The following is a 26,714-nucleotide window of genomic DNA, read 5'->3' as shown; positions in this document are numbered from 1 at the left end:
CCCGCCTGTCCTGGCCGGGGTCCTGAGGGAGGGCTGGGGGGGACGCAGGGCCCGCCTTTCCGTCCTGAGGTTCTAGAAACATCCCTGGGAACACCAAAGAGGGACCCGCAGGCTCAGACTCAGACCCAACGGTGCCCAGACCACGGACGCGTGCCCCCGCCCCGGCTCCGTCTTGGGGATGGGGTCTCCCCCCCGCTGTGTGTTGGGGGGGGCTGGCACCTGCTCCCCGCACTCAGCCGACGCTCTGCTTTCAGGCCCACGGATGACAGCAACCAGCCGCCGGGCCGGGGCGTGCTGTCCATGCACGGGCTGACGTACGGCGTCATCCGGGTGGACTCGGAGGAGAAGCTGTCGGTGCTCACGGTGCAGGACGTGGGCCTCGTCATGCCGGGAGGTGAGTGCCCCTCCCCCGCCGCGCCACGCACCGGGCTCCTGGGGCTCCGGAGCCTCAAACTCTCGGGCAAGTCCCTCCTGACGAGGAAGGAACGTGGAAACGGTTGGCCGCGCTCGGAGGGGGGGCACTGGGCGTTCTGCAGCCCTCCTCCCCGCTCCGCACCCGGCCCTCCTCCGCTCGGGGGGTCAGGGCCCCTCGGTCACCCCGATTCCCTGACCAGAGCCGGACACCCGCTCCGCGAGTCCGTTGATAAACACACCTCAACGACGTCCACGCACGGACAGACACCAGTCCTCCTCCGGGGTCCCTGCCCCCCCCCCCCGTCCCCGCCTGCGTGTCCCGCCCTCGAGGGACCCCACACGGCAGCCTGTCGGCTCCCCGCCATCTCCTGCCCACGAGGGGCGCCCCGGCCCCCCCCTCCCCGCGCCCACCCACGCGCCGCATGGGGCCGCACACGGGGCGCGCAGGGCTGCCCGGGGCTCTCCACGGGCCCCCTCCCGGTCCCCCTCCCGGTCCCCCGTGGCCTCTCGGGTGGCTTTGCGCTGCGTGTCCGTGACCAGGCGGGCCGGGCTTCCACCCGAAGGCGCCCCGGGGGGGAGCGTGAAGGAGGCGGAGGCGGACGTGGGCGGTCCCAGTCCTCAGTGCCCCTGTCGGCTGAGGGCTCCATGGGGGGGGGGAGGGGAAAGGGGGGCTCTGTCACCCTGGCAACTCTCTCCCATGCCCCCGCAACGTTGCAGACACCCCCCCGATTTCTCCAAACTCTGTGTTCCAGTCGAGGAGGCTTACTGCCCACCCCCCCTCCCCCCATTCATGCTGGCCCGCACATCCTGGCCCCTTTTCTTCCTTTCTTTCTCTTTTGTTTTTCCCCCTCATAATAACTAGTTTTCACATAAATGGATCCCTGTGGTGGAAGCTTCCAGAGATTTGGGGAACACTACGAGAATGTTCCCTTTATGCACTCGAGGCCCCCACAAGCCTCAGGGAGCCCAGAAAGGAACGCACGCCCCTCCCGGGCCTGTGTGCGTGTCCTTCCTTGCTTGGCTTTTTCTCTTCTCGCGTAATGATGGAGCAGGAGCGCACACACCTTCGTGCTTTGTGTCCTGGCGTTTGTTGGCACATAGAGAGTGTTGCTCTCTAGGCAGTGTGGTGTATGAGGTTTGAATGCCTCACAGCATCCACTTCCCCGCCGGGGTGAGTTTCGCTCTTGGCTCTCACGGCCCGCGGTGAGGAGCCCCGTCTGAGCTGCCCTGGGGAGGGGCGGCCGCTCCTCGCGGTCTAGAGGTGGGAGCTGCTTCAGAGGCCGACGCCCGCGTCCTTCTCGCTCATCCCTCTCCCGCCCCTCCTGCCTCCCCGCTCCGCTTTCAGCCATCATGTGCTCCGTGAAGCCCGACGGCATCCCCCAGCTGTGCAGGACGGACGAGATCGGGGAGCTGTGTGTGTGCGCCGTCGCCACGGGGACGTCCTATTATGGGCTGTCCGGCATGACCAAGAACACGTTCGAGGTAGGCTGCCCCGCGCTCGCGCCGTGGGCCCACCTTCACAGGGCCAGGGGCACGGGAACCAGAAAGAACTCCCAGGTGACATCTGAGACGTCGGGTTTCCACTGTTCCCACCTTACAGTGAAAAGAGTAAGCACAGCTTCTTAAAAAGCTAGGTCTCCCTTTTTTTTTTCTTTGCCAGTCCCGGGGCTTGAACTCAGGGCCTGAACACTGTCCCTGGCTTCCTTTTGCTCAAGGCTAGCACTCTGCCACTTGAGCCACAGCGCCACTTCTGGCCTTTTCTGTGTATGTGGTGCTGAAGAATCGAACCCAGGGCTTCATGCCTGCTAGGCAAGGACTTTACTGCCAAGCCACCTTCCCAGCCCCTGGGTCTCCTTTCCTTTGCTACCGTTCTCACCTCTGCCAGTGTCACACACGTGCCAGGTGACGGGGCGGCGGCTGAAAGATGAGGCGCGGGTGGCCCCACTGGGGAAGCCAGCCTCGCACCCAGAGCTCGAGTCACGCAGGTGTGCGCATCAAATAATGATCTCCCCGGACAAAGGCGGGTGTGGGCGATGCTTGCTGCGTTCACACGTGAAGGGCGTAGGTGTGCAGGTGTTTTGTGGGGGGGGGTGTGGCCCGTGGGGGGGGGGTCGTGTGGTGTACGCATGTGTTACATATGACCCGAGACTCCAGGGGTCCAGCTCCGGGGCTCGGGTGTTCAGTGCACCGCGGTGCTCTCGGAACCTCTGCCTTTTTATTTGGTTATGTGTTAGGCAGTGTCAGTAGCTGGGAGACAAATTCCTCAGTGTCTAGAATTTGGGGTACAGCATTGGTTCTGGCGCCTGGGGAGCATAGCTTTGTGCAGTAGGAGCTCACCTCTAAAGTATCCCCCGAAACCCGAGCTGAGTCCAGTGTCAATAACTCCATGGAGTCCTCGTCGGAGTGCCAGGGGAGGGAGCCTACTGGTCAGGCACATAGAACTGGCTTTCTTTACTGTTTCTTTTCAGCTTAGTTGCAATAAGGAAAGATCTTTGAGGGACTCAGGATCTGTTACCAGTAACGTATGTTGCTTGAAACATACTTCAGTTCTCCCTCCATCCCTTTGACCGCATCTCGTAAACAGAGAAACTTACTGGTCTCCTATGCGTCTGCGCGTGGCCCGGACCTACAGGCGCGGACAGAGCTCTGCCCGGGCCCGCGTGGGCAGGAGCAGCAGCTGCTGTCCGTCACCATCACCTCAGAAGGAGGGCAGACTCGAACCCGCGCCCCTGAGACGATGCGCTGACCGGAGCCCGCCTCTCCCTAGGTCTTCCCCATGACGAGCTCCGGGGCCCCCATCAGCGAGTACCCCTTCATCAGGACGGGCTTGCTGGGCTTCGTCGGTCCTGGGGGCCTCGTCTTCGTGGTGGGCAAGATGGACGGCCTGATGGTGGTCAGCGGGCGGAGACACAACGCCGACGACGTCGTGGCCACGGCGCTGGCCGTGGAGCCCATGAAATTCGTCTACAGGGGAAGGTGGGTGGCGCCGGCGCGGGCCAGGCGCCTCGCGTCCTTACCAAGAGTTGAGGCTGCACCGCTGCCTTCCACTCGCCTTGACTCGGTTTCCCCTCCCGCGAGATCTGAGCCACTGGACCGCCGGGGTTCCATCTCCGTTGCGCGTGTTCGAGGGCTGACAGGCGTTTCCTGAGCCCCCAGGCATGGCATGCTTTCGCTTCAGTTAGCCTGTGAACTTGCAAACAGCCGCGTCGCGGTGCGGGTGGAGAGGCCGGAGCCCGCTTGCCCCGTGCTCTCCGTGCTCCGCGTGGCCTCCGTGCTCCGCGTGGCCTCCGTGGTCTCCGTGGGAGGCGGGAGGCCTGCCCCTTCCTCAGCCTGCTTCGGCTCGGGAAGCCGCAGGAGTGCGGACGCAGAGGCGCCGCCATCGCCCCGCCACTTGGGGGCGCTCGAAAGCCAGGCTGCGTGCTGGCCACGCGGAGCAGGCGCACCCAGCGGGGACCCCCACCGCTGTGGAGGACAGGAGCTGGCGGCCGAGGGCTGGGGCCTCAGCACTGGCCTGGTCCTGCCACGCCCTCCCCCCCCCCACCCCTCGGGAGCCGGGAATGCCCCTCCCCACCAGCACCCTTGCATGGCTCACCGCCCCCCCCCCCCCGCAGGATAGCCGTGTTCTCCGTGACCGTCCTTCACGACGAGAGGATAGTGATCGTGGCCGAGCAGAGGCCCGACTCCACGGAGGAGGACAGCTTCCAGTGGATGAGCAGGGTGCTGCAGGTCAGACCGCCCGGCCCGGCGCCGGCTCCCCGTCTTCCCCACGGTGCCCTGGACGCTCCCACGGCCGGGGCTCCTGCCCGTCCCTCCCGTCCTCCACCAGATAGGAAGTCCATCCATCGGAGGGGGCACAGGAGACAAACCGGGCGTGGGGGCGGGGGGGGGGAGGTGCGGCAAAGCCGGTTCCCGTCCTCCGCCCTGAGGAAGAAGCTTGCTTGCTTGCTCTTGTTGTGAGGATCTTGAGAGTATTTTTTTTTCCCTCCGAGTTCTTTTCTTCAATTTCTTATGGTCTTCTCCAGTCCCGAGTCAGGTTCCCGGTTTGGTGAGTTTAGTGAGAAAGCCTCTTGCCTGGGCGTTTCTATACCCAGAGGCCTCTCCGCGCCTCCTGCCTGTCATAAAGAACGTTCTGTGTGTGTGACTGTTTCCTAACGCAGGGTGTACAGTGGTGCACACCTGCAACCCCAGCTCCTCAGGAGGACGCAAAAGGCCGGGGCGTTGCGAGCTCGAGGCCCGCCTAAGCACAATTAGACCCTACCCTAAAGTGAGGAGACTCGGGGCCTGGCTCACGGGACGGGCCGCGCAAGAGACGCCGAGCCCAGTCCATAGCGCCGCCACCAGAATAGGGGTGACCTCTAAACACCGAAGCGCGTGCGCGTCTCCTGCCTGCCTGCCTCGCGGGTCCCGTGTCAGCGCTCCCTCTTCCTTCATCCCCAGGCCATCGACAGCATACACCAAGTCGGCGTGTACTGCCTGGCCCTGGTGCCGGCAAATACGCTTCCCAAAACCCCCCTCGGAGGGATCCACCTGTCGGAAACCAAGCAGCTCTTCCTGGAGGGCTCGCTTCACCCCTGCAACGTGCTCATGTGCCCGCACACCTGCGTCACCAACCTACCCAAGCCGCGGCAAAAGCAGCCAGGTACGTGGGACGGGACCGCGCGCCCGGCCGGCTCCCGGGCTCCCCCATCTCACGCCTCCCCGCGCGGCCGGCCGCAGGCTCCCGGGGGAGAACCCCCTGTCCCCTCGTGAAGGCAGCTGTGTTGAGGGTGCGCCGCGGGACGGAAGGCCCCTCAGACGCGTTTGTGCTGAGCGCGTGAGCAGTCTGTCTCATCGTGAGCCGAGTGCTAGGGCAGGATTTGCCCAGGGCGGCAGGTGGACGTAACCAGACTCAGAGCCCCGCCGGGCCACAGTCTCGCTGTACGGCCTGCGGGCGAGTCCTCATCACGTGTCCCGTGGGGCCACGTTAGGAAGAAGGCGCCGCACGTGGGAGAACACTGTGAGCACGAAGCCTTCCGTGTTACGTGTGACCTTGTTTTATAACAGTGCGTCTGGACCAGGCCCGGTGGCTTTGCCTGTCATCCTAGAACAAAGAGAGTCAGGGCTGGGCCGGGGCGGGTGGGGGTGGGGGGATCTGCTGACCGGAGCCCGTCATCCCAGCTACTCGGGAGGCTGCGATCTGAGGATCGCAGTGTGAAGCCAGCCGGGCAGGAAAGCCTGCGAGACGCTGATCTCCAGTTAGTCATTTACAAAAAGCCAGAAGTGGTGTTTGGCTCAAGTGGTCGAGTGCTAGCCTTGAGCAAAGGGAGCTCAGAGCTCAAGCCTTGGGACTGGCCAAAAAAAAGAGAGAGAGAGAGAATCAATTGTACCCAGGCATCAGTGACAGGGAATTTCCTGCAAGAGTGAGCGGGATCGTGAGGTAGGACATGTGGGCTGTACAGACGGCATCCAGGGCCTACGCAGCCCGCCCCGGCTGGACGCGAGATCGGCCGGCAGTAGAGCACCTGCTTCCCAGGTACTCACCCCTGAGTTCAAACCACAGGCCCGCCAGAACAAGGTGTTCAGGAAACCTGTCCCCCACCATGTAAGGAAGAGAAAACAGAAGTTCTAGAAGTCAGGACCAGCCCGCCTGGGGACATTCTGTCCGCTGTCTGCTGGGGTGCAGGTCACCACCCAGGGCCTGGGGCAGACCCCGCTTCCTTCCCAGTCCCCTCCCAGGGAGTCCCTACCTGCGCTCTCGGGTGAAGTGCCCACTTGTCCAGCAGCGGATGGCAGGGATCCAGTCCTTGGAAAGCCGCTGCCTTGACCGTAACTAGAAGCGTAAATAGGAACCAGAGGGATGAAATAGAAATCTTAGATAGCGTATCCTACACACCAACCTCCCGTCCATAGCAGTAGAGACCCGCAAATCCAGGTGGGGCTGGAGTTGCTACGAGTGGCAGCAGCCAGACCTCCGGTCTCCAGGCAACCATGGGCCTGGAAGCACACGGGCCCGTGAGGTGCCGGAGAGCCACTGCGTGGCCCCGGGAGACTGCGGCGGGAGCGAGCCTCAGTCAGGGCACTAGACACGGAGGAGGCGCCCTGTCACCCTGAGATCTTGCCTTCCCTTCCTGGTTTGAATGCGTTAAGAAAATACATAGATGCTCTTAAAGCATCTATGTAGGCCCGTTTCCAGGTCGGCTTCTTAAAAGAATCCGCTTGCCCAGCCCCGTGAAGGTTAGGATACAGTACCAACAGCCACTGAAGATAGGAGACAAACGGCCGATGAGCCAGCGTGCTGACTCTGGGGGCACTTAATTATCACGCTTCTGCCATCGCAGCAGCTCCGTTCATTCCAGCAAAGGCTACGCTGCCAGGTTGGCTTGCTTTGTGTTGTTGTTTTCTGTGAGGAAACTATTTCTCTCTTGCAATTACCTTAAGAACTCAGAAGGGCCGGGCACCGTGGCTCTTGCCTGTAACCCCATCTGCTCAGGAGAGGAAGACTAGGAGAATCTGAGTTTGAGGCCAACCCCGGGGGGAGAGTTATCGACAAACGAGGTGGACACGGTGGCTCAAGAAGAAAAGAAAGTCTCTCTGTCCACAGCGCCAGCAGTCCTGTTGTGATTCCACAGACGTCTCGTAGGCATTCCCTGAAACCAAAGACAGCAGCAGACAGGAAGGAGCCCTCCATCCGCCTGGGGCGTGTCACACAGAGCAAGGCGCTGCCTTGACCTTTGGGTGACCGATGAGTTCACTGTGGACAGCGGTGTGCAGGGAAGGACGAGCGGCCCAGCTCCCGCTCTCACCCTGACAGTCAGCTAGAGGATGTCAGGCCCAAACTGCCTGGTGCCCGGAGCCGTCCGTCATTCCAGCACGTGTTCAAGAGGGAGCCAAGATGGCGGGCTGAGTGGTTCTCATGGTAACCAGGCCATCCTGAGCCTCGGTCTTCACCACCACACCCCTGACCTGCAGCTTGCTTTTCCGTCCCACCCTGGCTTCGAGCGCGGTCTTCGTTGCTCAGCCTCCTGAGTAGCTGGAATGACAGGCCTGAGCCACCAGCACCGCACATCTTTATTGTTTAACACTCCGTTCTTTCTCCCTCTCTCCTCCCCCCCCCATTGTTTTCCTCCCTGTCCTCACCCCCAGCTCGCAACCTCTCATACTATGGGACATCTCTAGGACAGTCAACCGCTGCCTGTCGCGCGCGCGCGCGCGTGTGTGTGTGTATGTGTGCGCGCGCGCGCTTACTGAAAGGAACTGGTGAACTGTGGGGTTTGCTTTTTTTTTTTTTTGCAAAACGCAGAAGAGAGCCAGGGTTCCTAGCCATCAGAAGATTTGAGTTTCTAAAGTTTCTTTAGGAAATTTTCATCAGAAAGGAAAAGCGATCCAAAAGGAGTCTATTACCTTTTCTCGTTCAAAATGTTCTCCTAAACGAGGGAGAGAGCATTCGTTACTGAATCTGTGACAATGGAGCAGAAAAGGACTACGGTTTTATAGAAGCTTTTTGGTTCACCCTTCTACATCCCTCTGTGAAGGAACCTTACCGGTCAATAAAATGAACGAATAAGTAATTTTCTAGCATGTCCCTTCTACAGTGTGACTCTTTAAATCTATCCCAAACGGTCTTTATTTAAATATATATATATATATATATATATATATAGTAGCTGGGTGCCAGTGGCTGACACCCATAATCCTTAGCTACTTGGGAGGCTGAGATTCGAGGATCACGGTTCAAAGCCAGCCCAGGTAGGAAAGTCTACGAGACTCTTATCTCCAATGAACTACTCACAAAGCCAGAAGTGGTGTTGTGGCTCACGTGGTGGGGCGCTAGTCTTGAGCACAGAGGAGCTCAGGGACTGAGCCCCGAGTTCAAGCCCCAAGACCAGCACACACATGCAGAAACTGTATTGTAATCAGTTTGCTCTTGGTCAACACTCCTCATGATGTGTAATCGTACCAGAGAAGGGCAAAGGTGATCCAGAAGGTTAACTGCTCAGCAGTGGAGTTCGCTGTGGTTTTAGATTCTGTCCTCATTCCTTGCTGTTTTTACCGTCGCCTCTGTGAACGTACAGCAGCAGTCCCTGTGTTCACACTCACTGGAAAACGGAGACCGCGGCGTGGAGGGGAATCCCATGGGACGAAAGTATCTCCGTGTAGCCTGTAACTGAGGCTGACTTGTCTTGGGTCCTTGTTGATGGCGTTTTCAAGCCTCCTTACAGTCGCAGGTCTCCGGGCCTGTCTTGGCGCGGGTTTCTGGAGCGGAAGTTCGTCATCGAGCTGGGGAGTCGTGTCTTCGATGCTGTGCTCTGCAGGGTCACCCCTGTGTTTTCCCTCCAGAGATCGGCCCCGCCTCTGTGATGGTGGGAAACCTGGTGTCTGGGAAGCGGATCGCGCAGGCTAGCGGCAGAGACCTGGGGCAGATAGAAGACAACGACCAGGCGCGGAAGGTAGGAGCTCGCCGAGGCTCCGGGGGTGTTCCCTGTCCCCTCCCCTCCGGAGAGGGACTGCCCTCGGTCTCCCCCCGTGCCCCCTCGATGCCGCCCTCTGAGGGCTCGTCTCGAGAGCACCTCCCCTGCCTCCCGCCTTGCTTTCCCACAGCCGCCCGTGTGAGCTTCTACGGGAAATGTGTGTTAGGAGATGTTGCAGGAAAGTTATCCTGGCGCAGAAGGAGTAGGTGATTGCTGTCCGAAAGCTGGCGGGACTTAGATGAGCATTTGGAAGTCATCTAGCGTCCCCTTCCCCATGTGCAGCATCGCCAGCGTGGTGACCGCAGCAACCTACGACCTGAAAGCGCTCCATCCTCCTGCCCACCCCCCGCCCGGACATTTCTGTTGATCAAATCCATTTCCTATATCCTGACTTACAGTAGGGCTGTCCTTTTTATCACACACGGAATTGACGCAGCACATGTAAATCTACGTAACTTTCAGTGCGGTTTAATAACACCAGAGAATTGCCATTCTAAAGTCATAAACTTCATGGAGCCCCTTAAACACGATAGAGACATCATCACAGCCCCCGGAAAATAACACTGCGTCTTTGCAATCTGGGAGCAAGAGCTTGCTGTATGGGCTGCCCGGCAGGCAAGGGCCTGTAAGGGAAGTAATCGTGCCCTTCTCACGTGGGCTTGTGGAGAGCTCACCTGACCCTGCCTGCCAGGTCGGCCCCTAGAGTTGCCGAGCCAAACCAGGGGCGTTGACTTCTAAGTCATTATAGGAAAAACCTTACTAGCACTTGCTTGTCCTGTTTATTCAGCGGTTAGTGGTTTTCCACGAATGTCCTCATTTCTCTGTGGAAGAAAGCATGCTGTGGTAGAAACATCCGGATGGCCTGAGATGGGCTACGTCGACTTAAATGTGGAGCACTAACCCCTCTGTACCGTTGCAGTTCCTGTTCCTCTCGGAGGTCTTGCAGTGGAGGGCGCAGACCACCCCTGACCACGTGCTGTACACGCTGCTCAACTGCCGGGTGAGGCCCCTCGTTGCTTGCCGTGCTGGGGCTGAACGGGTTCCCGGGAGGCGCGCTCTGTGATGCTGCGGACTCAACCTTTTGCCTTCAGTCTTACTTGAATTCTGTGTGTGTGTGTGTGTGTCTGTCTGTCTGTCTGTCTCTCTCTCTCTCTCTCTGTCTCTTTGCCCTGTTAAGATATTTTTACCTAAGGGTTGTATTTAAATATATATATATGCGTATTATTTATATGTGTATTTTAGCAACCATGTTTACAAATTTTCCAGCCCCAATGGGTGATTAATGATATCCACCACAGAGAAAAGTTGCAGTTCCATAAGATAATTGTTTTCATGTTGCCTACAAACTGCTCCTATATACATGCAAAGTTAGGCATTAATGACAGACTGTTAGGAATGAATACCATTCCCACTTTATGAGTATAAAGGTTGGGTTTACATTTCCCATCAGGAAATCAAACTCACCACACATTACTCCATAATACCACTTAGCCTTACATACGCGAGCAAATACCGACAATGGGAGTTCGGTGTAAAAGTCTTAATGTACGTGACAACTTCTCTGTTTGCTACAAAAACAGAGCCTGTGAACTGTATCTGAACCGGGTGCCGTGGCTTGCTCTGGTAATCCCAGGAGGCAGAGATCACAGGACTGGGGTTCAAGGCCAGATCGTTAGCCAATCCCCATCTCCACCAACAGTTGTGTGTGGTGGTTCCACGTCTGTGGAAGACTGAAGACCAGGCTGGCTTCAGAAAACACGTGGGGCCCTCTTTTAAAACACCTAAAGCATAAAGGGCTGGAGGCGTGGCTCAAGGGGCCATGTAGGAGGAAACGGGCGGAACCCATGGTCCTGACGAAGGACTGCATGTGTCTAGAACGTTCCCACTTAGCACGTGTCTTCAATGTCTTTCCGGGTTTGGCGGTGGCCTCCTCGGCCTCCATCTTGGATGAGTATTTCTATGGGTTATGAATTTGCCCCTGCTCCTCGCTGGCTCATTGTGGAGGGTGAGAGCAATGTGCCCCCGGTGTGAGACGCGCCGGGGCCATTCACGTCTCCTCCTCCCTGGCCAGCATAGTGAACAGATGTGACCTGCACGGAACAGAAAGGCCGCCGGGAAACCGTGGGAAAGTGAAGTGTGCAGCAGAAACACAACCGAAGGTTGTACTCAGACTCCCGAAGCGCAGGCGGGAATGAGCAGAGGTGTCGCTGGGTAGACCCGTGTGGTGGAGCTCCTGAGCTGGGGGAAAGCAGAGAGAGAGATCGGAGTCACCTCGATTGTTATTAGCTGCCGGCTGAGTGTTTATAATTTGTGGAGTTCGCGTGTGTGTGCGTATGTGTGTGTCTGTGTGTGTTGTGTTGTTGTTTGTTTCTGAGTCAGGCTAGCCTCGAACTCACTGTGTAGCCTAGGCTGGCCACAAACTCTTAATCCTCCTGCCTCAGCCTCCCGAGGGTTAGGTGATAGATGTGTATGCACCACTGCACCTCTATGATTTGCAGTTCGTGCTTAGCTTTGCAGTTCAGAACACTGAATAGGTTTTAGGATCTCTTAAGGACCCATCTTGCTTCAAATCTTTCCTAATAACTCATTGGAAGAATTTTATTTTTACTAATGCAAACATTCTCTTCTATTTGTTTTTATGTATTTTAAAACGCTACCTGGAAATACGTTTGATGATTGTTTTTTTAGGATTTCTTTTCCATTGTTGCTTTTTGGGTTTTGCCTTTTTTGATGTTTAATACAAATCCATGACCAGTCATCATTTCGTATCATGTGCGTCGGCCCCTGACAACTGTACTAGAGTCACAAAGTGACTGGGAGTGGGGTTTTTTAAATTCTTCTCTTCCTAAGATAAGAGTTGGTTAAATTACTTTTAACTCTGGTAACTCTGGATGCCTCTTTGCTAGTAGACTCCTTACCCAGAGGCTGACTTCGGATGGCCGTGGGGGGGTGCGGGGGGGGGGGTGATGAACGAGGACCACAGCTTCCTCAGGTTGCCGCGCCGACGGTTGTGCGACTCGGTGACGACTCTGCCGACCATTGAGAGTCACACGTTGTGAAAACAATGAAGTGTGCGCTACGCGAGCTCCGCCCCCATAGAGCTTTCGAGGTACGGGCGCTGACACAGCCGCCCGCTTCTGTGGTTCCAGGGTACGATAGCGAACTCGCTGACGTGCGTCCAGCTCCACAAGCGTGCTGAGAAGATCGCCGTCATGCTGATGGAGAGGGGCCACCTGCAGGATGGAGACCACGTGGCGCTCGTCTACCCGCCGGGTGAGGGGTGGGGCGGAGACCCCGGGGCCCGCGCCCGTCTGTCTGTCTGTCTGCCCGCCCGCCGGGGGAGGGGTGGGATGCCCAGCAGTTGTGAAGGAGGCGGTGCTCCCTGGCCCCTTTTGCCACTCGGTGCAGCGTTGCTGCGCGATGGCCACAAACAGCCACTCTGTCCCGCGGGATTGCGGGAGAGCTCATCTCCAGTCCCACTCGCAGGGACAAGGCTGTTTGTTACAGAACTTTCAGACTTGCAAAAAAAAAACAATGTGTAACCAGAAGTTTGTCTTCGTAGGGAACCAAGATACCTCATGTAAGGCTTGTTTAACTTCATAATTACATAGTTAGGTAACTTCTGAGAGACAGGACTCAGGAATGAAACTTCCAGGTTGCTCTGGTGTCTGACGCTGAAATGAGCAGACCAAATGAGGCTGATCGCCGAGGCTTTTCAGAAGGACACAGGAGGGAGAAAAAGGGTGGGAAATGTTAGAATGCTTATCCCAGAGTCAGACTTTTTTCCCCAGACTAAAACTTGCACTACCAAGGATGACAGTCATTTAAAAATGTGCTTTGTAGCTGGGCTCCGGTGACTGACACCTGTAATCCTAGCTGCTCAGGAGGCTGAGACCTGCAGATGGCAGTTTGAAGCCAGCCTGGGCAGGAAAGCTGATGAGACCCTTACCTCCAGTGAACGGCCCAAGACACTGGAAGTAGAGCTATGGCTCAAGGGGTAGAGCACTAGCTTTGAGCAAAAGAAGTTCAGGGACAGCGTCCAGGCATTGAGTTCAAGCCCCAGAACCCCCCCCCCCCCACACACACACACACGTTGCCTCAAGTAAGAACTTGCGTTTCCTTCCTTCGCAGGAATAGACCTCATCGCGGCATTTTATGGTTGCCTGTACGCAGGCTGTGTGCCAATAACTGTCCGGCCGCCACACCCGCAGAACATCGCCACCACGCTGCCGACGGTCAAGATGATTGTGGAGGTACCAGGCCTGGGGAACTGTGGGCGCCTCTCCTGCTCCTCTCCATGTCCAGCTGCAGCTCGTACACTGAAGGCCCCCAGGGGTGCTGCTGTCCACTGGGGCTCGTTGAGTCAAAGTGATGGGAGAGGAGGCGGGCCCACCTCAGGGCCCCGCCTCCCACCCAGCTCCGGACGACGCGGGATGCCCGCAGCAGGGATGCTAGCAGGTGCTCAGGGCTTCGACTCGGGAGGTCCTGTGGAGGAGGCGGCTCCCCAGAGAGCCCTCCCCCCCTTCACGGGGCCCTCCCCCCCTTCACGGGGCGCCCCCCTCCACACCCGGCCAAGGAAGCCGAAGGAACACGTAGGAGCCACCGGGAGCAAAGTTACTTAGAGCAGAGAATGGCGGTGTCCTGTCTCCGGCAGAGACTCTTTGAGGTCATATTGGAGCAGTTCCATGGTGGTGGTCAGGACAGGAAATACTCACGCGTGTGAACGTGTACGTGACACGTGTGTGTGTGTCCGTGCTGGGCTTGACCTCAGGGTCGAGGCTGTGCCCCTGAGCGTTTGCACTCAAGGCCAGCCCTCTGCGCCTTGAGCCACAGCTCCGGCTCGGGTTCTTCGCAGGTTGTAACTGGAGATAGCGCTCAGGCGGCCTCTGAGCCGGGGTCCTCGGGGGCCTGCCTCCTGCGTGGCGGGGGTGGCGGGCGCCAGCCCCTGGTGGCCGGCTGTGTGCTGCTTCCGCTGATGTGTCGACGCCCTTTTGGGGGTGTGATGGTGAGGCTGGGCGCACGGCCACGCTCTGCCGTCCTCGGTGCCCTGCTGAGCCCGTGGCCTCCACGCGCGGGGCCCGCGGGGAGCTGCGCCCTCGGGGACCCGACCTGCCGTTGACCTGCGTGGCCGCCTGGGGAGAGGAGCGCAGATTTGTCCTGCCGAGTTCGTGGTCGTTCACTCCGTTCTTACCTCTCCGGCCCTCAGGTGAGTCGCTCTGCCTGTCTGATGACCACGCAGCTCATCTGCAAACTGCTGCGGTCCCGGGAGGCGGCGGCGGCTGTGGACGTCAGGACGTGGCCCCTCATTCTGGACACAGGTCGGCGCTGAGCACGCTGGGGCGGTCGCTTCCGTGACCCCTAGTCACGCGGGAGGCAGACTGATAGGCTTGTTTTCTCCACCAGATGATTTGCCAAAGAAGCGGCCGGCTCAGATCTACAAACCTTCCAACCCAGACACACTGGCCTACCTTGACTTCAGTGTGTCCACCACGGGGATGCTAGCTGGCGTAAAGGTGAGTGGGCCGGCGCGCGCCCTCACCCCGGGGACACACACGGAAAGAGGTGTGCACGTGCTTTCTACGCAAGCGGTCGGGTGTGTGACTCCGCTCGAGTGTGCATGAGCTCGTGAGGCTCGCTCGTTTCTTTGCTCTGTCACAGTCTTCCTCATCCGTGATAACCAGTGGGTATGTTTTCCTTTCTCACTGGCTCTCAAATCCTCGTCCTCTGTTCTGAGTCTCTGCACGTGGAAGTTCCGTGCAGATCGCTGCTCAGTATGTGTGCTGCAAGGGGCCTTTTCCACGCGGAAGAGTAGGCACGCGAAGGCAGTGTCGGGCTCAGGTGACGCCCAGGTCCCGTGCCACCCGCACCGCTGGCTCCTCTGTGCCTTGAAGCCTCGTCCTCGGTCTCGCTGCCTCTGGGTCAGACTGGGAGACGTGGCTCTCCGTAGTTCGCTTGGTTCTCAGGCTTGACTTTTTAGTGGAATTTGAGGTATTAAATTGATGAACTGCATTACTCAATGAAGTTAACTGTAGTGTTAAATAAAATACTTTTTTTCAAAAGGAAGTATTTTCAGAACCAGGTGACGTAGACACCAGTCCTGAAAGGATCCCCGAGCCGCTGCTGCTGCAGCCTGCCAGAAACTCATCCTTGTGACCATTTCCCTCGTGTCTAGCAGTGGAGCCGTCAGAGTTCATCTGGGCCAACAAAGATGTTTGTGCATAAAGTGGAGCACGAGGGCTCTGCGTTGATCAACTCCTGGGATCCCGCTGCATCTGAGTTACACACTGTTGAAACTCAAAGGAATTGCACGCCTAGGCTTCCTTTCACCCATTGTATCTGAGTTACACACTGTTGAAACTCAAAGGAATTGCACGCCTAGGCTTCCTTTCACCCATTGCATCTGAGTTACACACTGTTGAAACTCGAATTTCACGACTAGACTTCCTTTCAAACTCATGAAGGTTTTTCTTCAGCTTTTGACATTTCAGCTTGATGATTAGCTGAAGTACGATACACTGTGACGTCAGTTAGTGACAATCCATGGGCTTCAGGTACTGGGCGGCCCCGCGTCGGGGTGGGATTGCCTGGCGTTTGTCTGCGGGGCCTGCAAATCCGTGGTCTCTTGGGTTGCCTGCTGTCCCAGAGAAGATTTTTTTAGTTAATTTCAGCTTTTAATCAAGAATATCACTTGACTGCAGAGCATAACAGTTTTGCTCTTCAATGGCTCTGCAGTGTCCAATTTCACATGAGTGTGTATTTTTCTGCATAAATTGTGTCATTTTATCTACTTCAAATATAACTTTAGCCAGGAGCCAGTAGCTCACGCCTGTAATCCTAGCTACTCAGGATGCTGAAATCAGAGGATCACAGTTCGAAGCCAGCCCGAGCAAGAAAATTCATGAGATTCCTATTTCCAATAAACTACCCAGAAAAAGCCAGAAGTGGCACTGTGGCTCAAGTGGTAGAGCGCTAGCGTTGAATACAAAGAGGCTCAGGGACAGTGTCCAGGCCCTGAGTTGAAGCCCTCTGACTGGAATAATAGTAATAATAATACTAACAGTTATATATGACTTTGTACTTCAGAGGCCCCTAGTAGATCCTCAATATACATCTCCTTAACACTGGTAAAGGTTATTATATCCAGGACTAGCTTTGGTCTAGCCGCCTAAGGTGGTTATTTCCCCTTTCAGCAAATATTGTGGCTCCAGTAGCCAGCTGGAAGGAACCGTGTCTCACGTCCTGGAAGAATTTGCCAGTTACCCTGTAGTGAATCCAGTGAGGTGTCTTTAGTGGAGGGTGTTCTGGGCCGCTGCTGACAGCGGCACGCTGTCTTGCTGTCTTGCTGTCTTGGCGTGGAAAGACCGCCCACCCCCGGGGCTGCTCCTCTCGCTGGAGTGATGGATGATGAGTGGAAGACCAGACGCGGGCTGCATCTCCTTGGTTATTACGGAGCTCTGCACCAGTCCTCTTGGAGGCCAAGTGCTAGCCCTGCGTGCGCAGGCCCCACGCGGGGGCGGAGCTGCCCTGTGCGTGGATGCCTGCTTGCTTTCACCTTTTGACTTAGATGAAGCCCAGTAACTTCCGTCCTGCTTTTGGGCACCACTGACTTTTTGGAGGTGCATCCCCACAACCTCCCGGGCAGGGGAGCACTCAGCAGCGCACGCAGCGATTGGAGCACAGCTGCCAGTCCTGTGGGACTCTGTGGAGAGCACCCACAGTGTGATTCTTCAAAAAGACCGAGTCAGAGTCCAACCAATGAGATGGGCATTTGCAAGAGGGGAGGGGGGGCCAAGGGAAGGGGGCGGAGGAAGGACCGGGGAAAGGGGGAGCACGCGGGCAGGAGTTCACTGTGCACACGACAGGTGTGAGCAGGACACGGGAGGGGTGTGAAGGTGCTCGGTGGTGACAGCACTCAAGGCGCACCGTACACATGGCCTGCTTTGTTACGCGGCAAAAATTCCATATGTCACCCGCGATTAAGATAAGTCGGGGAGCGGTGGGTTTGGGGGGAGATGTTGGAAGGGGCCACGTTGATCAGGATGCCCTGTCTTCATAAACTGGCTCAGTGAATGGCAACTCCATTGTCCAGCTACTTAAAGATAATAAAAATATTTAAAAAAAACAAAAACCCCAAACCAATGCTGGACTGACGGAGCTGCATGATGCGCACGCAGGAATTTAAACTCGTTGCGTTTGAAGTGCCTCTGGATCCTGCACTGATTTATTTCTCTCGGGCTTGGTCAAAACTGTGCCTGGTGTACACGTGAGTCAGGCCGGCGTCCTGGGCTTCAGAACGCGCGTTGGCTCCTCGCGGCGTCCGTTCCGGGATGGGCAGCGGAGGGGGCCTGGCCGTAGCCCGAGGGCCGCCAGGGGCCATGGGCTTCCGGCTGCTGCCTCCCGGCCGGTGGCCACAGTGTAGACAGGCGGGGGGCTCGGCGCAAGAGGTGCGGCTCCATTTCCTCCCGGCAGCTCACCCCGTCACTTCCCTGAGCCGCCAGAGACGGGGGCGCCTCGTGTGCAGCGGAGGTGCTGAGGTGCGTGGGGCCCCCGCAGCCCCCCGGCAGCCCCCGCTGCAGAAGTGGAGTGCACCGCCACCCGCACTTAGCCCACCGGACAGGCTGCGGTGGGGCCCCACGCGCTCCCGCCCGCCTGGCCCCCGCACGGAGGGCAGGCCCTGGGTGTCAGCCGGGCCTTCACGCGCCCCTGCTCCCTTCCTGTCTTCCAGATGTCCCACGCAGCCACCAGTGCCTTCTGCCGTTCCATTAAGCTGCAGTGTGAGCTCTACCCCTCTAGAGAAGTGGCCATCTGTCTGGACCCCTACTGCGGGCTGGGATTCGTCCTCTGGTGCCTCTGCAGGTACGGTGCCGCCTCGGTGTCGTCCTGGAGCCGTGCCCGGCTCGCTCGCAGACCGACAGCGCGTGTCTCCGAAGGCCACTTGAGCTAATGCTCAAGTATGTGACTACCAAGGACGCTGGGAAGCTGGACAGAAAATCATGTAAAGAGCCTCGGGGCTGGCTGGGCGTTGGGGGCCCTCGCTTACACTCAGGAGGCTGAGATCTGAGAATCCTGGTTTGAAGCCAGACCAGACTAATCCAAGAGACTCTTAAATCCAGCTAATCAGCAGAAAGCAAGGAGTGGGCAGATAGCTCAGTGTGGAGCACTAGATACGAGTGAAAAAGCCAAGCAAGAGTGCAAGGCCCTGAGGTCCAGCCCCCATGCTGGGGTGCACACACACACCCTCAGTTCTGGATGAAAGACTATGAGGATAACAGGATACTTTTATAGACTTCAGACAGAACTTGTGTTTTGTGGAAAGTTACTTGTAATCATTCTTTATTCGAATAGGATATAGGTTTTTTTCTTTTTTTTTTCCCAGTCCTGGGGCTTGGACTCAGGGCCTGAGCACTGTCCCTGGCTTCTTTTTGCTCAAGGCCAGCACTCTGCCACGTGAGCCACAGCGCCACTTCTGGCCATTTTCTGTATATGTGGTGCTGGGAATCAAACCCAGGGCCTCATGTATACGAGGCAAGCACTCTTGCCACTAGGCCATATTCCCAGCCCAGGTTTGTTTGTTTTTACACCCTTGTCATCTTACCTGAGAATGGTATTCTATGCAAAGGATCTTGTTGGAAGTAGATTTTGAGAGCTTACTGAATTTTCTTACATGCCTTTAACCAATTGGATCCTGTTATTATGAAAGTATGCTAGCTCATGTACATACAGCTAGGAAATCCTTTTTAAGTTTTACAGTATTATCTGGTGTAATTTATTATAATGGCATCTACTAATGTTGGTAGTAATAAACCAGAACATTAAAAATGTAGTGTTGTAAAATACTTTATTCTTTTTTTTTTTCTTGGTGTATCATAGGGCTTGAACTCAGGGCCTGAGCACTGTCCCTGAGCTCTTCCTCTCAAGGCTAGCACTCTACCACTTGAGCCACAGCGCCACTTCTGGTTTTCTGGTGGTTTATTGGAGATAAGAGTCTCACAGACTTTTCTGCCTACGCTGGCTTTGAACCCCAATCCTCAGATCTCAGCCTCCTGAGGAGCTGGGATGACAGGCGTGAGCCACCAGCGCCCAACTTTTAAAACACTTCATTCTAAAATCCACACGTTATCCATAATTGATGGTCACTTACAGTCTAGAGTCTTTAGTTACTCACAGAGTGAAGGTCAGGAGGATCTAGGCTCAAGGTCAGCCAGGGTCAAGATGTTTATGAGACCCCATCTCAAATAATAAGCCAGGCCTGGTGGTATATGCCTGTCATTTTAGCTGTTTGGGAAATATAAAAAGAAGGATTCAGGTTCCAGGTCAGCGTGGGCAAAAAAAAAGTCCTCAAAAATAACTAAGTGGGGAGGAGTTGGAGGTGTGGCTAGCCAGTGAGCCGAAGTGGCAGGTACTGAGTTCGAGTTCTGGTCTTGGACCTAAAAATATATATATATATATATGGGCACGTGTCAAGTGGTCCACCCGCCTAGCAAGTGCAAGCCGGAGTTCCCACCCCAGTCCGTCTGCCAAGGAGGGCTCTTAATTGGCTTAGCTTTCTTCCTTTTGCTCCGCATGTCAGTTTTCTAAATGAGGGACAGACGCCCATTTTCTTGTTGTCAGCTCGTGGTCTCTCTCCCACACTGTACGAAGCACCAGGCTGCTGGAGACTGTTTTAAACCAGCGCGCGATGGCTTCGCTCCAACGAGATGATGCTACCATGGGCAGCGTCCGCTGAATGCTTTCCCGTTCTCACTCCAGACTTTAGTTTTTTGGTTTGTTTGGGGTTTTGGGGGGGTTTTTTTGTTGTTGTTTTTTTTTTTTTGGCCAGTCCTGGGCCTTGGACTCAGGGCCTGAGCACTGTCCCTGGCTTCTTCCCGCTCAAGGCTAGCACTCTGCCACTTGAGCCACAGCGCCGCTTCCGGCTTTTTTCTATATATGTGGTGCTGGGGAATCGAACCCAGGGCTTCATGTATACGAGGCGAGCGCTCTTGCCACTAGGCCATGTCCCCAGCCCTCACTCCAGATTTTGGACAAAATGCGATGCCTGTTGTTTTTTCCTTTACCGAGAAAGAGGGTAGAGCTCATCCAACATAGCTGCACTGAGAAAAACCCACGGCCCCGCAGCCGTTAGAGGCTTCCAGTAAGCGTTCACGTGCCTGGTAAAGCCATTACTGTCACGCTTCCCTGCCTTCCAGAACGTCCTCGAAGCTGCGGCCTCGCTGTGTCGAGTCGGTTGTCCTGTCTCTGTCTGACACGGGACAGAGGCCTGTAGGAGGCCATTTCCCAACATGCACGCTGCCCGGCCTGTCCCTCCCCGCTGCCCCCCCCCCCCCCGCCCTGACCGCCATCTCCGTTTCTCCGTGCAGCGTGTACTCGGGGCACCAGTCCGTCCTCATCCCGCCCTCCGAGCTGGAGACCAACCCTGCCTTGTGGCTCCTGGCCGTGAGTCAGTACAAGGTCCGGGACACCTTCTGCTCCTACTCCGTGATGGAGCTCTGCACCAAGGGGCTGGGCTCGCAGACGGAGTCCCTCAAGGTGAGTCACACTGCTCCCAGAGGGGCCTTGAACAAGACAGTTGTTCTCCTTGCCCTTGCTTGAGGAGTGACGGTGTTCAAGGAACTTGTGCTGCTTAACTAGAAAGGTTTGGATTTAGCCATTCGTCTTTGTTGTCCTAATCTGAAGGCTAACCGGAGTTCATTTAGGACCGACGTGATCCGTGCTTTGTGTTGTTTTATGACGGCCACTGTGTAAGAATTGTCCCACCCTCCCTTGATGCCAAGATTTTGATGGATATATATTCATGATCAATCAAGTGGTCCTCCATTGCAAGCAATGGCCTGATTTCAGTGTTTCCCAACCTAGTGGTCGCTGTCCGTCTGATGTGAACGCTTTTCTACCCATGCAGGTTGCATTTGCCTCTGCACTAGCAAATAGCAAGTCAGTATGTTTGTCTCTCCTGCTTTCAAGTAAAACAAAATACAGGCGTCTGGAATCAAGCTGTATAAACAAATGCGTAATTATTTGAGGCCGTGTATTTCCATAGGGAAGAACTGTAGAACATGCTTATTATCCATATCTCTCTATATTGTATTAGGAAGTGGCTGAGTACATTTTCATCAGCCTTCCATCCCCCCCGATACACGTGTAAGCAGCGAGAGGTACCATGATTGAGAGATTTCAGAGCACGTTGCCTGTTCATTTAATTCTTACCACAGCCTCCTGAAAGAGAAACCTTTGGCTCTGTTTTAAAGATGAGAAAGAAACTTAAGGTCAGAGCAATCAAGCAACAACTTGGAGCTGAGTCTTGAATCTGTAGCCCAGCAACTGTTACAAACCCCTTTCTCCGTCACCTCTCATTTACACATATAGACTGGAATTCTTTCCTGGGTGGCTGTGTATGCACAACCCTGGCTCGTGGGTGTACAATCGCATATCCCGTGGCTCAGTGCTAGAGCGCCATGCTTCTTATTAGTATGCACAGGCCATGGATTCAATCAATCCTCAGCTCCACACAGAAGGAAAGGAGGGAGGAAGGGAGGGAAGGAAGGAGACGGAAAGGGAAAAGGAAGGCTGGGAAGAATTGTGTTCCCCCTCACTCGGTTCTTGGAGGGATCCTTGAGGGACTGGGTGGTTCGGTTAGGGTCAGCGCTCTCTTAAGAGCTCGAGTCTCACTCGGGACACCATTTTCACTGGACCACCACCTTCGGGAGCACTGTGAGCCGCCCTTCCTCCCTCCGCTCATCCGAACACACCGACGAGGCGGCGAATGACACCTGTCTCCTTGACCTTCGCAGCTCCCGCCGTGTCGGTGGAGAGCCGTCATCGTTTTAGTTTAACATTCCTCCATTTCAGCACGGGGGTGTCCCCCTTTCGTTCGGGGGTGCCCTCGGGGTTGCACACGGTGCGTCTCCTCCCTCGAGCACCGCCCTGCTCCAGGAAGTTGCTCTGCCTGTCCCGGCCTCCTGGAATAGCTTGCTACCGGGCGGGTCCCGTCCCGCGCGGGGCTGACCCGGCGTCCCTGTCCCGCCTCGTAGGCTCGAGGCCTGGACCTGTCCCGCGTCAGGACGTGCGTGGTGGTGGCCGAAGAGCGTCCCAGAATCGCCCTCACGCAGTCCTTCTCGAAGCTCTTCAAAGACCTGGGCCTCCACCCGCGGGCCGTGAGCACCTCGTTCGGCTGTCGCGTGAACCTGGCCATCTGCTTGCAGGTGAGTCTCGGGGCGGGGCGGGGCCTGGCGGGGAGGGGCTGCGCGGGCCCCTGCGGCGCGGCTCCACGCTTCTCTCCTTCGCACAGCCGCGGCGCGGGAGGGAGAAGCTCCCCGGCTCCCCAGGCTGGGACTTTGCCTTGTTACACTCGCGTGGAGCGGCAAACGGGACTGGGGCCGGCGTCGGACAGCGGCCGTGCAGCAGGCAAAGAAAAGCGCTTTCCCTCGCGAGGCCACTGCCAGCGCCGGCACGGCCGCTTTCTCCTCTTCTTCTTTTTATTCGTTTTCTTGGTGTCAGTCCTGGAACTTCAGCTCAGGGCCCGGGCGCCATCCCAGCGCTGGCTCTCTGTCACGCTGGGCCCCAGCAGCACCTCCAGCTTTCTGGGGGTTCATTGGAGATAAGAGTCTTACAGACTTCCCTGCCCAGGCTGGCTTCGAACCTCAGTTTCCAGATCCCAGTCTCCTGAGAAGCTAGGACTATAGGTGTGAGCCCTCCGTGCCTGGCCAAACAGCTTCTTTATCTAAAAAAATGAAATTGTGCATGTGTGTGTGTGTGTGTGTGTGTACGTACTTCTGTTTCAATCTTCCTTCTTTTTGAATTAGCTCCCATTTAAAAAAAATTACAAGCTACTAAATTTGTCTTAAGATCCAGTAAAACCTCATCTTCCTGACTGAGATCTATTCCCTTCTCTAAGAAGTCTGAAGAGCTGGGCTTACCTTGCCTCATCAGCTCTTCTAATGCCCCTCGGTTACTCCAGCCATGGGGATACATGCACCCCCTCCCTGACAGGGCGGGCGGGACTCTGTCTCCCCATCTTCTGCTCTTAACTGGGCTCCCTGGCAGGAAACAGGTCAGGAGTTCAAGGAGAAGGCAAGTGGCATTAGCTACAGTGAGGCTTACTCTGTGTTTTTTCTACAACGTTGGGGTAAAGGGAGAGAAGCAGACAGCGCATTCCATATTAACCGGAATGAGAACATTTCCCTGCTGCAAGTTTTCCCAAGTTGTTATACAAACTTGAAGCCTTACATAGATATAAAAAATAGAATATAGATCTATTTACCCTGCATTTAACCCTTGATTTGTAGCTATCCATTTAAATCTAGAATATATTAAGAAGAAGACTTGCAGGGAACGGAAACATCGAATAGAAGGCGGTGAAACACTCAGGAAGTAAGCAGATTGATTCAGGTGACAGGAATCCAGTCAAGAATGAAGTTAGGGGATAGATCTTTCCAGAAGGCACCTGTAACGCCCGCTCCTCCCCAGCTGTGCCTTCAGCACCTGTGCCCAGCAGATGGTTAATAAGTAGCCATGCCTGCCAGCAAATAAAGCACTAGACAGATATTAACAGGAGAGAGTAACATATTCTTTCATAGAAATAATCCCACAACATGGCTACTAAGCTTGAAGCTAATGTTGCTAAGTCGGTGTGAGGACATCCCTTCTCCCGGGCAAAAAGATCCCTCTAAGACCCTTGTCTGCAATTAACCACTCAAAAACTGGAACTGGTACTGCGGCTCAAAGTGGTAGGGCACTAGCCTTCAGTGAAAGAGCTCAGGGACAGCGCCCAGGCCCGGAGGTCAAGCCCCACAACTGACCAAAAAACCCAAAGTACAGAGGACTCCTGAGCACTCACTGATTTTATGGAACAAATGAATACCATCTACTATAAATGAATTTATGGTATAAATCACTATGGGGGAAAAATCCAGATCTTTATTTGTAACTCTTCCTTGCAAATGAAGATCAAGAGTTTACTGCTATTCACAAATCCAAACAGGAGGCCTGGATGGCAGAGAAAGGACATACACACTGAAGACAAAACAAAAACCAATGTATTCCTTAGCCAATGTGTTGGCTCTTTGATACTAGTCATGAAATGTAAAATTCACTCAGTTACGATGAGATGAGAAAAGCAGGCCCAGAAAAGTTAAGTGAACTTTCCTAATTGGCAAAGCTATGAAGTAAAACAGAAAGAATCTACGAGTACCAACCATTTGTTATTTTTAAGAATGACATGTCCTAGAATCGGGCTGTAAAAATGACTTAATTTCATTTTGTTAAATCTATGATTAAAGTGGACAATTGGGAAGATCAAATTATGACTTCTGGGTTTAATTAACTTTAACATAAATTTTCCTTAGTACTATTAAATAGTGTCACTTGTTTATTAACCTTTGTTGGAAAGACATTTTCTCCAGGCACAATTACTATTTAAAGCTGGAATGTCTTTGGTTGCATTAGAGACAGAACAGAGAAGTGACCTCCCAGCAGAGGAAGAGAAAGATAAAATGAGACATCATCTGTTCTCCAAGAAATCTGTTTCTTTATTAAGAAAAAAATACCCTAAAAAGAACTTTGATTTTCATAATGTAGGAAAAAATGAGAAAGAGGAAGCTTTGCTATCAACAACCTTGTGGATTTCCATCAATAGTAACAGTACTAATCAACCCTAAATCTTGAAACTCTCTTGGTGAAAGAGAAATACGACCACTCTGGTGATAGAATTAGTCATTGATTGTTACAAAGAAACAAAGCGGGAGGCTGTAGATAGGCAATATAAATCTCAAACTCTAAGAACAAATAGTTACAAGAAGGCCTTCATTAATTCCAGCTCTCAGACGCACTGGTTTCCCCTACCCTGCCCTTAGATGAGGGAAAGAAGCAAGAATAAACAAGATGCCCTTGAGGATTCTGTGCACTCGGGAGAATCGATCACGCTGCACTGAGATGTTTACATCCTCCTCTACTGATAGATGTCTCAGATCATGAGAACACGAATGTGTGGGTTCGGGGGACCTGTGTTCCCCCGTTTCCTGGTGCCTCAATCAGTGTTCCAATTTGTAAGCAACAAGTAGAGCAGTGTGGAGAAACAGGGGTGTGTGGGTGTCCTGGGTGTGCCCTCGGCTGGGCCCCCCGGGGGGCACCGTGTCCTGAGGAGGTTGGACCCCGCGTGGACCCCGCGTGGTCAGGTCCCCAGGGCTCAGCTGCCCCGGGCCCTGAGTCTGCACCTGAGTCTGCATCCCGCCACCTCCCCAGGCAGAAAAGTCTTTGAGGCTCCACTGAGCCAGCAAAATGCCGGGGAGGAGGCAAGGCTCAAGTGGTGGAGTGTCAGCTATGCGCAAGCAAGCAAGCGAGAGTGTGAGGCCCTGAGTTCAGCCCCATATCAGCTTGGGGCGGGCTGGGGGGGGAGGGGGGCTGGCATTCAGAGCCCTAGGACACAGCGGCGCTAGGGCTTCCCACGTTCCTTGGTCTCGCCTCGCTCTTCCCCGCCATGAACAAATGCTTCCTTGTCACAGTCATGGCAGGCTTCTGGGGTTCGGTCTGCGCGTGGACCCGCGGGAATCTGAGCTCGCCACGCGTTAAGCTCAGCGGCTGCAACGGAAACGTCCGGGCCGCCCTACAGTCTGAATGTTGCCCTGGTGTTCTGTGGCTCGACATCCCCAGAACTGAAGCCCCTCACAGGCACTTCTCCTAAAGGGACAGACGGACAGACAGACAGTCTTTTCACAGCTCCCTGGCTGAAGGTAGAAACGGACGCTCTAGGCGTGGTTGTATCTCACGCAGACGCTGTGGTCTGGAGACACTGGTTCCTAACCGTGCCGCCCGGACATGTCAGGATCCAGCAAGTGACCCGGATCTCCGCTGCCTTCCCTCCTTCCCGAGCCGAGTAATCCATCTCGGACCCGCTGCCCGGACGGCCCGCACCCGCAGCGGCTCCAATTCCTGAAGCCGGCAAGATAGTAGTGCCAGCCTTCGGAACCCAAGTTCAGTGTGGGCAGAGTGCCGAGGCTCTGAGAGGCCGCGCGTGGAGGGCCGTTGGGCTGGTTGCTGAGTGTCGTGCTGGCTTCGGAGCTTGGGAGCCTTACCGTAACTCTGGTGCTCAGCTTGCTTGCTCGTGGCGAGTTCTCAGCTTCTTCATTCTGGCCTCCAGCCTGGCTTTTTGCTAGTTAACCGGAGATACTGTTTTGTAAATCTTCCTTCTCAGGCTAGCTTTGAACTCTCATCCTCCGGGCCTCAGCCTCCTGAGGAGCTGGGATGATCGGCGCGAGCCACTGTCACCCATTCTATGGCTCTCTTGAGCCACCATTCTGCGGCTCTACCTCGGGTTTCTGTTGTTGTGGTTGTTGTTGTTTTTAACAATACTGAGTGGTAGCAGTAGTCATAATCAGTAGAGCAAAGTGAGCGGCGGGAACACGGAACGAGAACTCGTTTTTTTAAAGGAGCCTTGCTTCTGTTGGGAGCCGTGGTCGTCCGTCGGCTCGGCCCTGTGGTGTGGCACGCGGCGGCTGTAAGGACTCCGCTCCCGTGGCTCGCTGTCCTGTGTGGGGTCTGCCTGTCTCCATCCCGGCCGGCACCCCAAGAACAGCTGTGCACCCATTCTAGTGTCTAGCGAGGAGAACTCTTCCCCGTGTTTCTTGCCTCCGCGGAGCGCGCTCCGTGGGGTTTTCCCGCGTGGCTTGTGTGGGTAGCCTAGCGTGGGCAGCGGGCGGGCAGCCGAAGGAGGAGGGGAGGAGGGAGAGATGGAAGGGGATGTGCTTCCGTTTGCCCCCCTCCCCCGCCCCGTCAGGCCGCGGAGCTCGTGTGTGTGTGTGTGTGTGTGTGTGTGTGTGTGGTGTGTGTGTGTGAGCTCAGCTTAGTTCCCTGGGACTGTCTCTG

The 26,714-nt window shown here is 55.6% G+C and overlaps 1 protein-coding gene across 1 annotated transcript in view; it reads left to right on the top strand.

Annotated features, from left to right (window-relative positions):
- Dip2c (disco interacting protein 2 homolog C) overlaps positions 1–26,714 on the top strand; it is a 223,491-nt gene that overhangs the window by 189,365 nt on the left and 7,412 nt on the right. The window contains 14 exon segments of the mRNA XM_048367810.1: positions 255–394; positions 1,760–1,896; positions 3,182–3,390; positions 4,026–4,140; positions 4,852–5,053; positions 8,731–8,840; positions 9,781–9,861; positions 12,011–12,134; positions 12,993–13,114; positions 14,068–14,179; positions 14,265–14,374; positions 17,587–17,717; positions 20,219–20,387; positions 21,887–22,057. Of these exon segments, the coding sequence (XP_048223767.1) occupies positions 255–394; positions 1,760–1,896; positions 3,182–3,390; positions 4,026–4,140; positions 4,852–5,053; positions 8,731–8,840; positions 9,781–9,861; positions 12,011–12,134; positions 12,993–13,114; positions 14,068–14,179; positions 14,265–14,374; positions 17,587–17,717; positions 20,219–20,387; positions 21,887–22,057 (1,933 nt within the window).

Source organism: Perognathus longimembris, chromosome 18, assembly GCF_023159225.1.
Source record: "Perognathus longimembris pacificus isolate PPM17 chromosome 18, ASM2315922v1, whole genome shotgun sequence".
Taxonomy (NCBI): domain Eukaryota; kingdom Metazoa; phylum Chordata; class Mammalia; order Rodentia; family Heteromyidae; genus Perognathus; species Perognathus longimembris.
The sequence above is the reverse complement of the archived record's forward strand: the minus strand, read 5'-3'. Positions and strand labels throughout refer to the sequence as shown.